Source organism: Microtus ochrogaster, chromosome 1, assembly GCF_000317375.1.
Source record: "Microtus ochrogaster isolate Prairie Vole_2 chromosome 1, MicOch1.0, whole genome shotgun sequence".
In the NCBI taxonomy this organism is placed as follows: Eukaryota; Metazoa; Chordata; class Mammalia; order Rodentia; family Cricetidae; genus Microtus; species Microtus ochrogaster.
Window position 1 is genome coordinate 4,027,280 of NC_022009.1, and position 19,224 is coordinate 4,046,503.

The following is a 19,224-nucleotide window of genomic DNA, read 5'->3' on the forward strand; positions in this document are numbered from 1 at the left end:
GAAAGATGCACTATTAACATGCTCTGCCTTGGAATAGATTATAAATGAGAGTATAACGTCAGCATCCCCTTAAGGAATGAAGTATCAAAGTATGCTTTGGGAGACTTTGTATCTAGAATATTGATGTAAAACTTGTGAGCAAGATTTCATTTTGATCATACTTATCGTCCTTTTTGTAATAAAAGTGAAGACACATGCAGCAATTGTTTATGAATTCATTTGGGGGAGGTATACCTAATACAGATTAACATTGTTATAAAGTGGGCCTTCTCTAAATTTACTATCTTCCTACCAGGATATTTTAGTTACTTTTAATTTTCTGCCTCAAGATCTATGCCTTTGACCTTCTACCATAGAGTAATATTTTTAAAATGTCCTGGACAAAGCTAGCCACTTTTATTAGCAGTTATACTCTCTATTTGGATGAACTGAGTCCTGCTAGTCTGAACATTAATACAGCAACACAGAATAAATCAGTCAAATCAAGACAATCCATGACATTTTTATTGAGCCTTTTAGCTTATAATGAGGTAAAAGGAAACTCAGTTCTTTTTAATACTTTATACAACTATAGTAAAATATCTGAGACTTAAAGGGTCTTCCAGGGGATAACATTTCTCATAAATTGAGATCAAGTAAACAAGCTTTAACTCCTTGAATTTTCCAGTTGACTCTTCCCTTAAAATAGTAACAATTAGTCACATTAAGTTTCAAGGCCAAGTTTTTATTACTGATGTCTTCGGAAAACTGGTTTCAGTCAATATCTACCAATTCCACTTCAAAAATGAGTTTGGCATTTGGTGGAATTCTGTGGGAAATGGTCAAGGTAAATCTGATGGCAAGTGCCTTTCCCCCACCACTAAACCATAGCATTATACTAGAATTGTGAAATCTAACTTAATATAGTAATTTAAGCTCAAATCCCAACATTTGTGTGCTGGAGACAGAATTAGTTCCAAAGTGACCCAGAGATTGTCCCAATAAATTTAAGAGGAAGAAATCTGTATTTGACTCAGAGGCTAGCTTGAGTTTCCTAAAAGTAACGTATCCTTACTGATTAATAGGAACCATAAAGGTCAGTTTTTAACAAACATTCTTCTTATCTGAATGCCCCACGAATGCTACAGAATCAGCCAGTATCTTTTTTTTGGTTTTTCGAGACAGGGTTTCTCTGTGGTTTTGGAGCCTGTCCTGGAACTAGCTCTGTAGACCAGGCTGGTCTCGAACTCACAGAGATCCGCCTGCCTCTGCCTCCCGAGTGCTGGGATTAAAGGCGTGCGCCACCACAGCCCGGCTCATCAGCCAGTATCTTATGAAAACTGCTACATGAGAACATGGCACCTATTGTGAATTAAAAGCCAAGTTCAGGTTGCTTGGTTTTCATAACTTTAATGCCAGCACTGGGAGGCAGAGGCACTCCAGGATAACCAGGGCTACACAGAGAAGCCATCTCCATAAAAAGAAAAAGGAGAATAGAAAAAAAGGTAACAGGGTTTCTTCATAAACATCAGATTAGGCTTGATGCTTTCACATTAGATGAAGCTGAAATAACTGCAGAGGACTTCCAACCTTAACCTCACTCCTTATTCCCTATAAATCCCAGTATCAAAATCAATTTTGCAACAAGAATGGAATCAACAGCTAAAATTCACTTCCCACTTAAATGCTGGATTAAAGTCTGAATGGTCTAGAATCATTGCCTTTCTGCTTTTTGTACATGTTGACAAACCAGTTTGTCATAGAGGTACTGTAATCAATAAATGCCTACAACATTATTTATCTTGTGGTCTTCTTCATTTTACTCGTGGTAACCATCGTTTATTCCATTTCTAAGCCCTGAATTCTAGCTCTTCAGTTAAATGATACAGCAGCAAAAATTGCCCTGTAAATGTGCTCCCTGCCACACACTCACTCACTCTCTCTCTCTCTCTCTCATCAGAAAATTAAGGCCAGTCACAGAAGACCCTTTATCCAAAAAGGGAGACAGTTGTGTCTAAAAGATGAAAGCTTAATTAAGACTTCCTGGTACACACCTTTAATCCCCAGGACCTTTGGAGGCAGACCCAGGATTCAGTACTTATCTACACAATTCCAACCTGGCAGGGACATAGTAAGACTTCCATCTCAAAAAAAAGCAGATCAAGGAAGATGAGTACAAAGTTTGACTACTTTGCATCAGCACAAAGTATCAGCCAGGCAGTGTCACATTACTGTAGCCTCAGTAGCTATCTTATGATCATCTATCAGGAACACTTTCTCAAAATGATTCTTGATTGACAGCTTGCTTGCACAGCATCTTTCACATCTTCAGGTAGCTTTAAAAAAAAGTTACTGTGCATGTATGTGTTTCTGTAAGCACATGCCACACTGTGCAAATGGAGGCCCAAGAACAACTTGTGGGCATTCTCTCCTCCAGCATGTTGGGTTCCAAGAGTCTAATTTAGGTTGAAAGGCTTGGTGGTTATCACACTGACCCAGATCTTAAATATATGGGAGTTTTGTTTTGATGTGTGTTTATAAACAAAAAAGGATACTTGGCATCAGGCTGTCCTTTCTTTCCATAGGCCCATTCTGGTTCAATCTCCAGTCGAGCCTTTTCTCCTTTACTCATAGTCAGGAGCGCTTCATCCCACTAAAAGCAAAAACAAAAGACATGGACTTACAGAGCAGCAAATATACATATATTTTTTATTGGGGCTGGAGAGGTGGCTTAGAAGTTAAGGGACCTTAATGATTTTGCAGAGTTCAGTTCCAACCCCCACATCAGGCTGTTCCTATCTGCCTGTAACACCAGCTCCTGAGAAACCTCCTGTTCTGGCCTCCATGGGTACTCATATGCACATAACATACAGAAGTCAATATTTGTTGTTTGTTCGATCCTGGTCTTTCTATGTGGCTGTGGATCATACATAACTTTGTATGCCAAACTGGTCTTGAACTCATACAGAACCACTTGCCTCTGCCTCTCAAATGCTGGATTAAATTGATTAAAAAATACATTAAAATATATGCTACCATGACTAACTATAAAAATAATTTTTAAAAAATTCTACTATTGCAGGGCAGTGGTGGCACACACCTTTCATCCCAGCACTTAGGAGGCAAAGGCAGGCAGATCAAGGCCAGCCTGGTCTACAAAGCGAGTTCCAGGACACCCTAGACTTAAACAGAGAAACCCTGTCTCAAAAAACAAAACAAAAAAATTCTATTATTGCCCTAAGGTAATGTGTTTGGATGAATTCCTAAATCTGTCTTCAATTTCCTCAATATGAAGTCTCACGTTAAAAGCAAAGCTCCAGCCTTATTTTTTTTTTCTCCTTTTAAGTTGGAGATCAAGCTACACCTACTAAAACCTCTGACTTGCTATTTTATCTTGTTTTGAGTTCTACATAGGAGTCTTTAAGCCTCATCTTAGACTTACAGAAAGCAGTACATCATATTTTTGTAGCTACACTAAGTAAACGTTTTGAATGTCACCATTTGAGTCTCTGAAAAACTACAATTTAAACAGATAGTCCCCAACATGAAAACACATTTTGAGAAAATTATCAACCCGACTTCTAATCTCTTCTTAAGCCTAACTTCTTTCATATGCTTAGGCAAATAAACCATGTTGATATCGCAGAGATATTTTAGAAGAAATAAATTCCTGTTTCTATAAGTGCTTCAGTAGAAGAGATTTCAGTATATATGACAAAAAAAAAGCTATGTACTATTTTTTAAAAAAATTTTAAACGTGAAAGGCTGTTTTCTGACAGTTAACTTTCAAACTAAGAACTCATACACAGAAACTACTGTATGAGTTCCCATTATATTAAATTATACTCCCTGAAGCTTAGAGCTCTGGTCTTTGTCGGTATTTTCTGTTTATTTTTTGAGACATGGTCTCTAGGTAAGCCTGGCTATGCTGGAACTTGATGTGGGTGGAGGAGCCTCCAACTCAGATCTAGCTGCATCTGCATGGAGTGCTGGGATGAAAGGTATGAACAAGCATGCCTAGCCCAGGATTCTTACCTTACAGATGGGAAAATGGACACCTAGAAAACTTGTACTGGGTCAGCCTATAAGGATACTACACAAAACAAAACAACAAAAAAAAAGGATACTACAGTCTGTCTAACTTCAAAGATTATTTTCATCACATCTCCTAATTCTTAGACTTTTATAAAATGTTTTTCATGTTTTGGCAGTTTGAGTGATAATGCCCTCATAGGTTCATATATTTGTGTGCTTAGTCTACAGTTGATAAACTGCTTTGAAGGATTAAGAAGTAAGGCTTTACCATGTGTGGTGGTGCTCACCTTTAATCCCAGCATTTGGGAGGCAGAGGCAGGAGGATCTCTGAGTTTGAGGCTAACCTGGTCTACTGAGTGAGTTCCAGGACAGCCAGGGCTGATAGAGGGAGAAACCCCATCTCAAAAAATAAAAGTGTGGCCTTAGAGGAGCTGTGTTGCTGGGGGTGGGCTTTGAAGTTTCAAATGTCTCTCTGCCCGGTGCCTGCATATCAGGATGCAAAGTTCTCAACTACTTTCCCAGCACCATGCCTTTATGCTCCCTACCATGACATTAATGGACTAAGCCTCTGAAACTGTATGCAAGCCTCCAATGTCACTTCACAGAAAAAGAATAACTAAGATGTCCAAAATATAACCTAGCTAGGATCTTGCATATGCTAGTCAAGTGTTCGATCACAAAGTACTCCCCATCCCACAATCCAAACTTTTTAAGAGCTTTTCACCACAAACAACAGCTGTTAGAATACCTAGGGATTCATTTGCCATCTTTATTTACTTACTCCTCTGATAACCTTGCCTATTCCAACCTTGAAGCTTAAAGGCTTGGCATTTTTCTTCTTCTTTGAACCTGCAAAACAAAATTTACCTTTTAATCACATACTGTAGTTTGTTTTTTTTTTTTTTTGGTTTTTCGGACAGGGTTTCTCTGTGGCTTTGGAGCCTGTCCTGGAACTAGCTCTGTAGACCAGGCTGGTCTCGAACTCAACAGAGATCCGCCTGCCTCTGCCTCCCAAGTGCTGGGATTAAAGGCGTGCGCCACCAACGCCCGGCCCACATACTGTAGTTTTGTTTAGGTTTTTGGTTTTTCAAGACAGGGTTTCTCTTTAGCTTTGGAGCCTGTCTGGAACTTGCTCTGTAGACTAGGCTGCCCTCAAACTCACAGAGATCCACCTGTCTCTGCCTCCAATACTGTAATTTTAATTACCTTCTTCTAAACTATAGTATTACATATTTAAGAACTTCCCAACAGAGTTACAAAAGTAATCTTTAAATGTGTTTGAAGTATATGGTTTACGTCACATATATACAGAGATAGCTACCTATAGCTGCATATAGCCTCAATATGAACACACCCTGGAAGAGATCAAGATCACTAAATAACATGCTACATTGCCTTTTTTCTTCCTTTGAGGTAGAAGCTCACTGTGTAGTTGTCCTAGAACTCATTACTTAGACCTTAAACTTGCAGTGAATTTCCTGCCTTTTGTCTCCAGAGCGCTGGGATTATTTTTATTTTCTCTTTTACATTAAAATCCTACAGCATTCTGGGACATTGGTAGGTTTGAATATTACTTTTCCTTACTAACCTGATGTTGAGGCTTAATCCCCAAAGCCGCAGCATTGCGAGTTTAAGCTAACTTGTAAGAGGTGATTAGATGCATAAGGGGTATGAATGCTTTTTTTATAGGAACAAACTCCTCACTCCTATGGCACTCAGCAGTTAAATGAAGAATGAACTATTAGCATAGCAAGCAGAGCAATGACCTCCCTCAATCATGGCCACACAAGTACTTCTCTTCATGTGTCCATGAGGACAGACAGCACGTGATACCAGGAGCAGAGCAGATGCCACTTCCGTTGTGTTCTGGAGTGCCACAACTAATAGCCAAGCTAAACCTCTTTAATAGTCTCAAGAGTTCTACAACAGACAGAAAGCTTTCCTCAAGTCCCACATTCTTTGCTTCCCAAATGATCAAGATTAGCCAGCCAACGAGCCATGAATGGTAGTCCATCACTAAGAAAATCTTGGCACAAAGGATATCAGGGAAAAGGAACAGCAAAGAAAAAAGAATGGCCTTTTGCTCACTGTCTACTGCACAAAAGACAAGACTTACTTGTTTGAATATTAGTATCAAAAACAGTTCCATCCAGGAGTGTCCCTGTATACCAGCAGTGAACAACGTCTCCCTTTTTGGGGAAGTTGGTTTTATCTCCCTTTTTTAGAACAGATTTTGTATATTTTGGTGGGCCCTAAAAATAAAATACATAGTTATTTATGTCCTTTTAAAAAGATGACAATACTTATAAATAATGGTTACCAAAGTGAGGTCAGAGTAACAAACTACTTGTAGCCAACATGAGTTAAGAAACCATCTCAACCCAATAATGAGAATATTATTCACATACGAGGTCATAATTTAATGTCAAATAACTTACAGCATCTTTGGAAACTGAATTTATTAAAGCATGACTTTGTTAATCATTCAATACCATAAATTCTCAAAGTTAGAAAAACAATACTAAATTTTCAAGGTATTCATGACATCCCCTACCCCCACATTAATTATATTACTAGATTTTTTTTTATCATAGCCAATGAAAATGAATACAGTGATGTTGCCTCCATTTACAGCCTAAATATGACTCCTTAAGAATCTTGGATGGAGGGGCTGGAGAGATGGCTCAGTGGTTAAGAGCACTGACTGCTCTTCCAGAGGACCAGGGTTCAATTCCTAGCACCCACATGGTAGCTCACAACTGTCTGAAGATCCAGTTGCAGGGGATCTGACACCTTTACACCAATGCACATAAAATAAAGTTAAAAAAAAAAATCTTGGATGAAACCAGGAATGGTGGCACACATTTTAATCCCAGCACTCAAAGAGGCAGAGGAAGGCAGATCTGTGAATTCAAGGCCAGCCTAGTTCCAGGCCAGTCAGAGTTGCAAACTGAGATTCTGTCAACAACAACAAATTTTGGAGGGAAAAAATACTCATAAAAATAAATGGTTTTGTATTCAGAAATGTATTCACATTATCCAAATTAATTTTTGGTTTATAAACCTTTTAAAGCAAGTAGCAAGGCTAGGAATCAAGGATTTAAAATCTATTTTATTCCTGAGTTTGGAAATGAGAGAAATAGTATTTTTTTACCTATTTGCAATTGGTCAAGTCATGCATTCAATTGTCTGCCTCCCTTGAATCTAGATTTCTGCACTTTCCACTGCTAATAGTTCCTTCCTTTGATAAAGAGTTATTGACCAAACTAGCCAGGGTTTTATCCTCTCCTGGGCTAGGTCTGAATCCTGGTCTGTGAAGACTGGAGGCACAGTAATAGTTTCCAATAGTTCAAGGGCCTTATTTGAGGCCAGTGGTTCACAACCTGTGGGTCAAGACCCCTTTGGGGTCACATACCAGACCTCCTACATGTTAGATATTTACATTAGGATTCATAACAGTAGCAAAATTTGTTAGCAAGTAGAAGTAGCAAGGAAATAATTTTTATAGTTGTGAGTCATCACAACATGAGGAACTGTATTAAAGGGTCACAGCATTAGGAAGACTGAGAGCCACTGCTCTAGGGTAATACCTCTGAGAAATTCAGACGTACAGAATTCACTGTCTGTTCCAGCCACCCCTGAAGGTTAAGGCTCTTGTCTCAGTCTGCGGTTTAAGAGCCTAAATGGCAACATAAGGTTTCCTACCCCCACCTTGGGTCTTGAAAACATCTTCACGAGGGTTGGAGATGGCTTAGAGGTTGAGAGCACTGGCTGCTCTTCCGGAGGACGCAGGGTTCAATTCCTAGCACCCATATGGCAGCTCACAACTGTCTGTAACTCCAGTTCCAGGGAATCCAACACCCTCACATGTATATACATGCAGGCAAAACACCAATGCACATAAAATAGAGATTAAAAAAAAAACCTTCACTTCCTGCTCCTGTTGAAGTCTTTGCCATTCCCTCTCCTTCATTATCATTCTTCCTTAAAAAGGTCCAGCCACCCATGCATGTAAATGGGGCATTAAAACTGTACCAGTTTAAAGTCTGCTGAGTATGTCTTTCACATAGGTAGTTCTTGAATGATGTTAAAAATGACTACTCATTTCCAAAGACCTGCACTATAAGTCTTATCCATTTTTAAGCTCTGGACAGCTGGCAAGTATCCCTCTCTGCAGTGCTTTCTCTAATAATTATGTTTCAATTTTTTATTTCAAGTTTATAGTGTGCATATATACATATGGGTCAGAGTTGATTCTCTTAGACCCCACCTGCCCTGTTTTTTTCTAAGAGTTACTTTTATCTGTATGTGAGTGCATGCCACATGGTTGTGGGTGATTGTGAAGCCATAAGAGTCCAGTCCCTAGAGTTGGAGTAAAGGTAGCCCATGCTGGGAACTGAACTCAGGCCCTCTGAAAAAGCAGGAAATGTTTTTAACCTCTGAGCCATTTTTCTAAGACTCATCTCCTTCCATTTTTATGTGAATTCTGGGGGGGGGGTGTCAAAATCTGGTTGCCAGGCTTCCCATCACACACACCTGTACCTGTTGAGCCATCTCACCAGCACTATACTGCAATTTCATAACAATCTTACTTCTTATACAGGAAACTTTGCTTCCCCAGGAACTGAGTATTGTCTGGAGACATTTCAAATTGTTTCAAGTGGGAAGGGATTAAGGATGTTGTCCTAGTTTAATTTCTGTTGCTATCACTGTGACAAACATCATGATCAAAAATAACCTGGGTGTTGTGGAATATTATTTTAAGATGTGCTGTGGAACATTTGTTTAATGGTGCAAAGATGTGTTATATTCTTTTAGGATGCATTTGTTTAGCTCTGTGAAGCTGTGTTACTTTACCTGTTTAAAACACCTGATTGGTCCATTAAAGAGCTGAACAGCCAATAGCAGGCAGGAGATGGATAGGTGGGGCTGGCAGGCAGGCAGAGAGAATAAATAAGAGAAATCTGGGAGGAAAGATCAAGGACCAGGATAAGGAGGAAGACTCCAGGGGCCAGCTACACAGCAAGCAACAGAGTAAATAAGGAAAGGTATACAGAAATAGAGAAAGGTAAAAGCCCACAGGCAAAAGATAGATGGGATAAATTTAAGTTAAATTAAAACAAGCCAAGCTAAGGCCAGGCATTCATAAGTAAGAATAACCTTCTGTGTGATTTATTTGGGAGCTGGGTAGCAGGCCCCCAAAATAGCTAAGAAGAAACGAGTAAAGCCCTCCAAAAGAAAAACAACTAACTACACTTGAGGAAAAGGGTTTAGTTTGGCCTTCATGTCAATCAGAGTTCATAACTAAGGGAAGTCAGATAAGGAACTCAAGGCAGGAACAAAGGCAGGAACTGAGAGAGGAAATGTTACTGGCTTGCTGAACTTGCTTTCTTATATAACCTTAGACCATTCTCTCACATCAATGAAGAGAATGCCCCCACTGACATGCCCACAGGCCAGTCTGATGGCAGCAAATCTTCAATGGCAGTTCCACAAAACTGAAAGCACAGATACTACAAAACATCCTACAGCGCAGGATAGCATCCATCAACAAAGAAATAATAAATTGAGCCCCAAAACTCCCCTTCTGCCTCAACACACACACACACACACACACACACACACACACACGAGCAAAAAAGCAAGATGGGGCATGGTAGCCTGTGCAAATCCCAGCACTTGGGAGCATGAGGAAGAAGGATCATCATGTGCTTGAGGATAGCCTGGGTTACACAGAACTCTGGGGACTCTGTCCCTGCTGCCCATCTCCTTGGAGCGCTAGAATTACAATCTACTACTCTGTCTGCCTTAATATGGGATTCAAGAGTCCTCTCCTGTAACACAAATATTTTTACCAACTGAACCACTGCACCAGTCCATCATTTTCTTACGAGAAATGTGTCCTGTGAGCCACATGACTACCCGTGAGAGCAAGGAAGTGCATTCTGATTTTCAGAATAGTCTTGTGACTTTGGCCACAAATTAGCCAAACTAATATGAATTTGGAACAGGCCTAATAACACTTCATGCTTGTTTCTTCACCATGTTCCCTCTGTAGTTCCAAAGTACAAGCATAGAAAAACTAACAACAGGGACAAGTACAGTATCACTAAGAAACTACAAGATCCAGGAAGAGAGCGTGGGCAATTGACTTCAATGTTCCCGATTTAATAAAATAAATGAGAGCCTTAGTTCTAACGGCCCAGGAAAAGTAAAAGGAGAGTTGAGTATTCATAGGATTTCTAGGCAAAGAAATAATGGTCAAAGCTATAGGTCTACACAAAAATTACCACTTAAAATTCTAATTCTAAGGATTATTTCTAGGTCTTAAGAAATTGTGCTTTGTTGGGCAGTGGTGGTGCACACCTTTAATCCCAGCACTCAGGAGGCAGAGGCAGGTGGATATCTGTGAACTCTAGGACAGCCAAGGCTACACTGAGAAAACTTGTCTCGAAAAACAAAACAAAAATGTGTTTTACTAGAAATTTTTTCTTTTTTAAAGAATTTATTTATTTGTATGAATGCTCTATCTGCATGTTCCTTTGCTTGCCAGAGGAGGGCACTGGATCCCATGACAGATGGCTGTGAGCCACCATGTGGTTTCTAGGAATTGAACTCAGGTCCTCTGGAAGAGCAGCCAGTGCTCTTAACAGTTTAGCCATCTCTCCAGCCTGAAATTCTTTTCTTATTTTTTTTTTTTTTTAAGAGACAGGGTTGTCACTTGGGAGGCAGAGGCAGGCGGATCTTTGTGAGTTCGAGACCAGCCTGGTCTATAAGAGCTAGTTCGGTTAGGATTAAAGGTATACACATTACCACCACAGCCTTTCTTAAATCTTTAACATTGTATTATCTTGTCTTATAACATGTCTAATTATTTTCATGTGCTCATTGCTTTTGAAACCCTATAATATAATTTACTTTGTAGCTATTTAATATTTACTCAATAGATAAAACAGTCATCAATGTTTATAAAATTCCAAACTGTTCTGTGTGCATATACCCACAAACATTAATTTGTGCTTTATGAAAAATATTATGCAAAATTAACTGGCTTTAACCACATAACTGTCTGACTTCACTACACCATAATTTACAGTCTGAGTACAAACATACCCAAATGCTATAAAAGTAAATGTACATTATCATCATTGGTACTGACTGCTTGCAATAAATGAGCTTAAAGCTGGTCCTACAATTCCTCTCTTAGGTGGGTGAGGCAGAGAAAAAAAAAAGAGTTTCAAGCTAACCTAGACAAAACGCAAAACCCTGTCTTCAAAACAAATATACCTCCAAATGATTTACCAGATTCTTCAAACTTTTTATAAGAATATAAAACCTGGGCTGGGAAAGGTGAGACATGAACCCATACCCTGAAGCCAAGCATGGACTGCTTCCATGGCCAGGCACATCATGTTCATTAGAAAAAGCTAAAAATAACTTAAAAGGAAGTTTCTTTAATTCAGCCCAACTTGGCTACAGAATCAGATTCTTAAAATAGTTCAGAAAGCCGGGGAGCTCTGGCCAGAAGCTACTAGCTCTTTGGTTTATTTCTATTCTAAGGATAGAGAGTCAATACACCCCCAGTCAAAGCTTCGCTTTGAAAAAGGAGCTGCATCAACCATGCCTAGTTTACTTAGAGATATAAAGCAAATGTTAGCTGGGCTACAGGTGAATCCCATGGTGATGAGGGCCAGCCTGCACAACTTAGTGAAGCCCTTCTGAAAATTAAAACAAGTAATTGGAATTAGTTTAGTTGTAGAGCACTTGCCTGGTCATGCATGAGGTCCTGAGTCAATGCCTAGTACTAGAAGAAGAAAGAGTAGAAAGTGATCCACAAACCTCGTCCAGAGTCTCCTCAGACCTGCTTTCTCGGGGTTTCTCGTCGTTAAGCTTCACAGTTTTCACTTGCTCAGACACTTTACTCACAGTCTCTGTGCCCTTGAAACGCTGTAAAAACATCTTACGTGAGTACCTACGGCAGCCTACTCACTACCTAGGCAGTACCTGCCAACCAATGAGCTCCTGCACAGTGGAGACACGCGCATGTATCAACAACTCAAAAAAAGCAAATCACCTAAGGGAATCATCTAAACACAAAGATATTACTGATTTAAATATATAAAGTCAATAAACTATGATCCCCAAGCCATTTCATGATACAAATTCTAAACAAGCACCATGACCTTCAGACAAGGCTCCTTCAATAAAAATCCTTTTCTGTGGGTGGCGTTTGTAGTAAACAAACGTTAAAGAATTTCTTAAAATCTCTTTTTATCATCTAAACTAGTTTAAATTCTTCCATGACACAGAACTCACATAAGATGTGATAACAGTGTAGAGAATATAAATGGGTTTAATAGATTTAGGGATTAAGATCTGTGTACTGATTTATACCGCTAGGGGTTTTTTGTCTGTTTTTAAAATCTGGTTCCTTTAAAAACAACCTGAAACACAACCAAGTTGTAAACTAGCCTTGCTTGATATGACAGAAAGTTCAATTATGATCACAGTGAAAAAAAATGCAGGTGGGAAACCCCAACTTATTCTTCAAAAGAAGTGCATCAAAAATTTGTATGTGGAAATAAAATATTTCTAAATGATCTTGTCACTTACCTTACTTTCAAAAAGATGGTTATATGCTGTAACCAAGTGGTCCTTATTAGCAGTCTTAGCTACATTTTTAATGTTTCCCAATAGTTTATGCTCTGCAAGAAACTACCAAAAAAAACAAAAACAAAAAAAGCTTATTAGTTAAAAACAATTTCCTCCAGTACAAAGGATCTAAAAGTACTCTGGAGCTGAGGATGTAGTCCAGTAGGTAGAGTGTGTCTGCCTGGTATGCACAAAACCCTGGGATCCGTCCCACACCCCACCTAAAATCCCAGCATTGAGAAGTATTAAGGCCATGGCCAGGCTATTAAGTTCAAGACTAGGCTGAGATACATGAGACCCTATCTCCAAAAAGAAAACAAAAAATGGAGCCTGGTGTGATGGAACTGTAGTCTGAGGCGAGAGGATCCCTTAAGCTCAGGAATTCAAGACCAGTTTGTACAATAGTAAGATCCCGTCTCAAAACCAGGAAACAATCTTTTTGTGCTAACTGCTACGTTTTCAATCGTAATAATGAACAAGTAAACACTGTATGTTATATCCATTCTTAAAAGGCACATTTTAAACAGTAGGTATTCAAGATTAGAACTATAGTATGTAGGGAGACAGATTCACTCTAACCATTTTCCACTACAGAACACACAGAAAAGACATCTAGACATGAAGCACGCTCTAAGCGGCTGCTCCTGGGAGAATGCTGCTGGCACACCTTTAGCAGCCTACAAGTTGTCCTCTGACTTCCACTAATGCAATGGCCCTCAAGCCTATACACATTAAGCCAATAAATAAATAAATGCAAAATAACAGGGCACCTGCAAAGCTAAGCCAGCACGGAGAGAACTAGGCCATCTTATGCTAACACATAGTAAGACTATCTCAAGAAATTAAAAAAAGCAGTAATAATAATAAAATCAATTCATAGTATGTTTACCTTAAATTCAGGCGTGGGTTAGATATCTTGTGTTAAAAATTTAAAAAATGCTTGTGTTTGTGAGATTGTCTATTGTGTGTGTGTGTGTGTGTTGTGTGTGTGTGTGAACACACAAAAAGCATGCACGGTGTATTCAAGGCCCTTTCTTTCCACCTTGTTTGAGACAGGGTCTCTCTTAGCAGCTAGGAGGTCTAAGAGCTCCCAGGGATTCTCTAGGCCCCACTTCCCGTGCAGCACTGTGATCCTAAGTACCACTACCTCTTGTTCTACCTCACAGCATCACACTTGTGTGGCAAACACTTTACCCACTGAGTCATTTCTCCAGTCCCTTATTCTAGTCTGCTTCCTTTACTGTATTTGGAAATTACTGGTCGCCAAACTTTCTTAAAGTTGATTTTAGCACCTAAGAGTTTTATTTTTTTTTCACTTTTCGTGATTAGAAATAGAGTTTTATTTTGTAACTACCTTTCATCACTACTGCATTTTTCCCTCTTTGCTTCTCTACCCCCTTTTTGAGACAGGGTCTCAATATGTAACCCTGGCCAGCCTAGAATTTACCAGGCTGACCTGGAATTAACAGAGATCTACCTACTTATACCTCTAAGATTAAAGGTATACACTACCACCTGTGCTATAAGTGGGTGACTAAGATGGAGACAAGGCTGAAAACTGCATTAAAAAGAAATATTTTAAACGATAAAAGACTGGCAAAAGCAAAAAGACATACAAGTTGGTTATATAGAAGTAATCAGTTACTTCAGCACTCTTATGATTTCTTTGAATGAGTCTAGAAAGATATCTAAAATACAACTATCTAATATTTTGATTAACAGGATTAATAACCATCAAATAATTAAGGTAAGAAAATGATCACTGGGGACCATGCATTATTACAAAATATCATGATGTTCCAAAACTCATAAAATTGTTCAAGTCAAGTCAGTTTAACCCAAGAGTATAAAAGAAGAAAAAAACCTTTAAAGTCTACTCTGGGTAAGTTGTCTAAAGATGTTTAAAGAAGTACAATATAAGCCGGGTGGTGGTGGCCCATGACTTTAATCCTAGCACTCAGGGAGGAAGAGGCAGGCAGATCTTTGTGAATTCGAGGCCAGCTTGGTTTATAAGAGCTAGTTCCAGGACAGGCTCCAAAGCTAGAGAGAAACCCTGTCTAGAAAAACAAAAACAAAACAAAACAAAAAAAAGTACAGTATTGAGGCATTAAATGCCCAACTCTACTTATGCTGAAAATCAGAATGGCTCAGGAAAAAATTCCAGTAAAACAACCTAACAATCTATCTGCAAGGTGTCTTTTCCTTTTCATCCTTGTATATTCAAACATGGAGCACTGTTCTTCCTACTACAGATGTTACATAAATACTAGCAGAACAATATCCTGATGCCAGATTAAGCATATGCGAGGAATTGGAAGTATAAGAGTTCTTTGAATCTCCCCGAGTGAAAATACAATCCTTTCAAAGGAACCCAGAAACTTTTCAAGTTATGGTAATTGCACGACTGGAAAAACACAGGCCTGAGTGTGTACGTGAGTGATCCCTGGAAAATATGCACTGAAATGGCGTCACCAAAGGCATGTTCATACTTTGGAATACACAACACTCGCTACTCGACATTTCAGAATTTGAAAACTTAAGAAAATCAAATTTAGCTGCATCTTCTGATTTTAAGTGGCAGACACACGAACAATGTATACCATCATTCAGCAATTTAGAGATAAGGAACATGACGACGACATGGTGGCGCAGGCCTGCATCCCTAGCATTTGGGAGGTGAAGGGAAGGGAATCGGGTTTGTAGCTAGAATGGGCTTCGTCAGACGTCGACCCCCAAAAACATTAAAAAGGGGGTGATGGTGGTGGCTAGAATGAGTGACCATTTCTGGAGGTCAAAATGTCAGGTGTCTGACGAAAATAACCTGTGACTTAAAAAAAAAATGGATGGCTGATATAGAGACAAGGCCAAAAACTGCATGAGAAAACAATTTTTCAAATATGTGTGTTTATAACCATAGGAGACCACAGTAATACATTTCACATTTAATTCTCTTAAGTATAAAGGTAAAAGGATTTTGTAACAAAAGTTAAACCGTAGCATTATGCGTTTTTGAAAAATCACGGATTAGTATAGTTCGGTATTTAGTAGATTGCAAGACAGGTAAGATGCACACACGACTCCCCACATCTTCACAGCCCTCCCATTTCCCAGCGGCCAGCACTGTTCCCGGGACGCCCGCATTCCTGATTCCTCGCCCCCGCCTCAGACACCAACATCTCCGGTTCCTTTCTCTCAGTCCTAGGCCCTCACAGGTCCCAACTGAGATTGAAATCTAGGGCTGCGCTTCGCTCGCCTGCCCCGGGAAACGAGGCCGATCCCCTCGGAAGCAGGGGCGGCCCAAGGTGAGGGAGGGTGGGAGCTCACGCAGGCCGCTCGGGCCTGGCCAGCACCGGCCGCAGCAGGCGAGGGCGGGGGCACCGAGGAATCCGGGATGTAAGGCACCTCCGGGGGGGTGGAGCGGCCCTGGGTCGCCCCTGCCCTGCCGCCCAGACGCCTCTGGTACCGAATCTGAACCGTGATCCTGCAGAAACTTGATAATGTCCTTCTTGGGCAGCTGCTCGCTCCGCAGCTGCTCCACCGTCCATGCACGCTGGGGAACAGCCGCCGCCATCTTCCCCCGCTGCCGCCGCCGCACTGAGCCAGCCCGCCTCAGCCCAGCGAGGCCCCGCCCCTGGGGCGTGGCCCGAGTTTGCGCCACTCTCTATGGGTTGGGGCCTCCGCCTTTCTGAGCCAGCCCGCCAGTCCTGCGAAGCCCCGCCCCAGGGGCGTGGCCAGGGCATGCGCGGTGCTTGAGGGCCCGGAGCTCCGTCTTTCTGAGCGAGCGAGCCTTGGTCCCCCGCCTGGCCCCGGACCTGCAAGCACTCAGGGGCGGGGCCACCGTGATCCTAAAAGGACTCACGTGACGTCAAGGCTGCACTGTGAGGACTCTTGAGTAGAATGAGAAATCTCTGGAGTTGGCTTTGCCAACTGGTTGCAGTGATGATATCAAACCTCCTTAGTTTGGTGCTTTGTGAGGCATTCTCTGGGAAGTCACTACCCACGCGTGTTTACAGCCTACCACGTCTTTAGAGGTACAGATAGCAAACCGTTTGAAGAAATAACTGCATTCGGGTTTGCATCTCATTTTCTTTAGTTCTCCCCTAATCTCATCTGAATTGACTTAGTCCTGCCATCAAAACATTATTTACACAAAGGTTAATGCAAACCGCCCCCAAACCAAACGGCAGATGTTTGTGTACAAACGAATTTAGAAACTTGAATAAAACACGGTAATGAAGCTCCAGCTCCACTTAAAATACCTCTTTCCGATAGTGAGGGTGGCATACAGCAGTATGACGTGCTTGTGCTTTGCTTCAGTAATTGACTGGACAGATTTGTACCGGTAATCCAAGTCTGAGGTAGAAAGTTATGGCTACCAAAACTGCACAGGGATGCTTATTGCTCTAAGCCTATAATTATTATGTAATAGTGTAGATGTATAATGCATGCCTGTAGCACTTGGCAGCCCCTATAACCCCTTGCAAGGTGAGGCAGGACATGGCCAGTTCACAGTCATTTTGATCTACATGATGAGTTCCAGGCTAGAATGGGCCTCAGAGCAAGAGTCTGTGTGAAACAAAAACATACGGAAGAAGAAAATAAAATCCCAAGACAAAAATCTTATTTGTTTTAGTTTTTCAATAAATACAGGGCCAGAGCACCTTCGCTTTCTTTAGACAGGCAACATACAAAAAACTTGCAAAAGGAGACCAAATTCAGACACCGACCCCCCCCCCCGCACCGCGCACAATACGCATGCGTTTCATCAGGTTTCCGGACTGGCAGCCAATCACATCCCCGCCGCCAACTAGACGGCGGCGTTTTCAACCCGACGGGCTGCGGCCAGTCCCGCCCCCGGGTTCCACTGTGTCGCCGGCGGAGCTTGATGGGCGTCCGAGCCGCGGCGGTTGCGCTGCCAGCCGGGCCGGTGGGACAGCGGAGCCCCGCTGCGGGTGGGCACCATGAGCGGACGGCAGAGAACGCTCTTCCAGACTTGGGGCCCAAGCCTCGTGCGCGGCGCCGGCGCTGCGGGCTGCGGCCAGGCGCGCTCGCCCGCCGCCGTGGTGGAGGCGCTGCAGGAGGAGGAGGACGATGACGACGTGATGCTGGTGGCGGCGTACGAGGCCGAGCAGCAGCTGGATCCCGAGGACGGCGGCTTCTGCGCGGCTGCGGGCGGCCTGTGGATTTACCCCACCAATTGCCCGGTGCGCGACTACCAGCTGCACATCTCCCGGACCGCGCTCTTCTGCAACACCCTGGTGTGCCTGCCCACCGGGCTGGGGAAGACCTTCATTGCTGCGGTGGTCATGTATAATTTCTACCGCTGGTTCCCTTCCGGCAAGGTAGTTTTCATGGCACCCACGAAACCCCTGGTGACACAGCAGATGGAGGCCTGTTTCCACGTGATGGGTATCCCGCAGTCTCATATGGCTGAAATGACAGGTATCTGAGGAAAACTCGGCTCCCGGAGGGGGGGGGGCACGGACGGATGCTGGCTCAGAAGAATTCCCCAATGCAGATGTGTTCAGCTTACGTTCTTTCCCATAAAAACGCCGTCTGTTGGTAGCAAAGACAAGTCTGATACATTGACTTGCTTAGTTACTTTCAGAGATATCTTGTAAATTGCCAGAGTTTTGAAACAATTATGTGCGCGCGCGCGCGTTTGTGCTGAACGTATATCTCAGCATCGTATTCAGAAACGATTTCCCCGTTGAAAAATTTGCTTCTCCTGAGATCTTATGTAAATGATCTAAAGACATTATAATTGCAGTCTCAGATAACAACCTGCTTCGACCTCTGGGTTGCATCAGAGCTCCAAAGTGCAACAGTATAGCGAATTGTCCCGTTGTTTCCCCCTTAAGTGGAGTACCAGAGCATGAATGTATTCCGAGATGAGGCCACATTATTTTTACTTACAGTTTACCAGTGATAGTCTGAAGTTTCCTGATATTCACTATCCTGGTGTGTGTTTTCTTCTGTTTTGTTGTGAGGCAGGGTCTTGCTGTATAGCCCTGGCTGGCCTGGAACTGGATGTTTAGAACAGGCTAGCCTTGATCTTAAGAGCTGTCCCTCCACGTCTCACCCTCCATGCCCTGCTCCACTGTCACTTTTTTTCAAAGGTTCAACTCAAGCTGTCAGCAGGAAGGAGGTGTGGTGCAGCAAGAGGGTCCTTTTCCTTACACCTCAGGTCATGGTGAATGACCTGTCTAGAGGAGCTTGTCCTGCTGCCCGTGTAAAGTGTCTCGTGGTTGATGAGGCTCATAAGGCTCTTGGGAACTACGCTTACTGCCAGGTAATCATTTGGTTTTTTTTTTTGTTTTGTTTTTTGTTTTTTGTTTTTCGAGACAGGGTTTTTCTGTGGTTTTGGAGCCTGTCCTGAAACTAGCTCTTGTAGACCAGGCTGGTCTCGAACTCACAGAGATCCGCCTGCCTCTGCCTCCCAAGTGCTGGAATTAAAGGCATGCGCCACCACCGCCCGGCTGGACCACATTTCTTTATCCATTCATCCATCCGTGGATGTTTGAGCTTCTTCCCCTTTTTGGATCTGGTGAATGGTGC

General features: G+C 41.9%; 2 protein-coding genes across 3 annotated transcripts in view; one reads left to right on the top strand and one right to left on the bottom strand.

Annotated features, from left to right (window-relative positions):
- Nucleotides 1-486: 486 nt before the first annotated feature.
- Nucleotides 487-16,299, bottom strand: Fkbp3 (FK506 binding protein 3). Its single transcript, XM_005343121.2, has 7 exons — nucleotides 16,130-16,299; nucleotides 12,628-12,729; nucleotides 11,854-11,961; nucleotides 6,131-6,266; nucleotides 4,796-4,863; nucleotides 2,535-2,632; nucleotides 487-808 (listed from the first exon to the last, which is right to left on the bottom strand). The coding sequence occupies exons 1-7, from the start codon at nucleotides 16,235-16,237 to the stop codon at nucleotides 754-756; spliced, it is 675 nt and encodes a 224-aa protein (XP_005343178.1). The 5' UTR covers nucleotides 16,238-16,299; the 3' UTR covers nucleotides 487-753.
- A 1,152-nt stretch (nucleotides 16,300-17,451) lies between these two features.
- Fancm (FA complementation group M) overlaps nucleotides 17,452-19,224 on the top strand; it is a 47,598-nt gene continuing 45,825 nt past the window's right edge. For both annotated transcript variants that reach the window (XM_013346801.2, XM_026779202.1), the window contains exons 1-2: nucleotides 17,452-18,108; nucleotides 18,786-18,958. In XM_013346801.2, coding sequence (XP_013202255.1) covers nucleotides 17,628-18,108; nucleotides 18,786-18,958 — 654 coding nt within the window. In that variant the 5' untranslated portion in view covers nucleotides 17,452-17,627. The remainder of the gene's footprint in view (nucleotides 18,109-18,785; nucleotides 18,959-19,224) is intronic.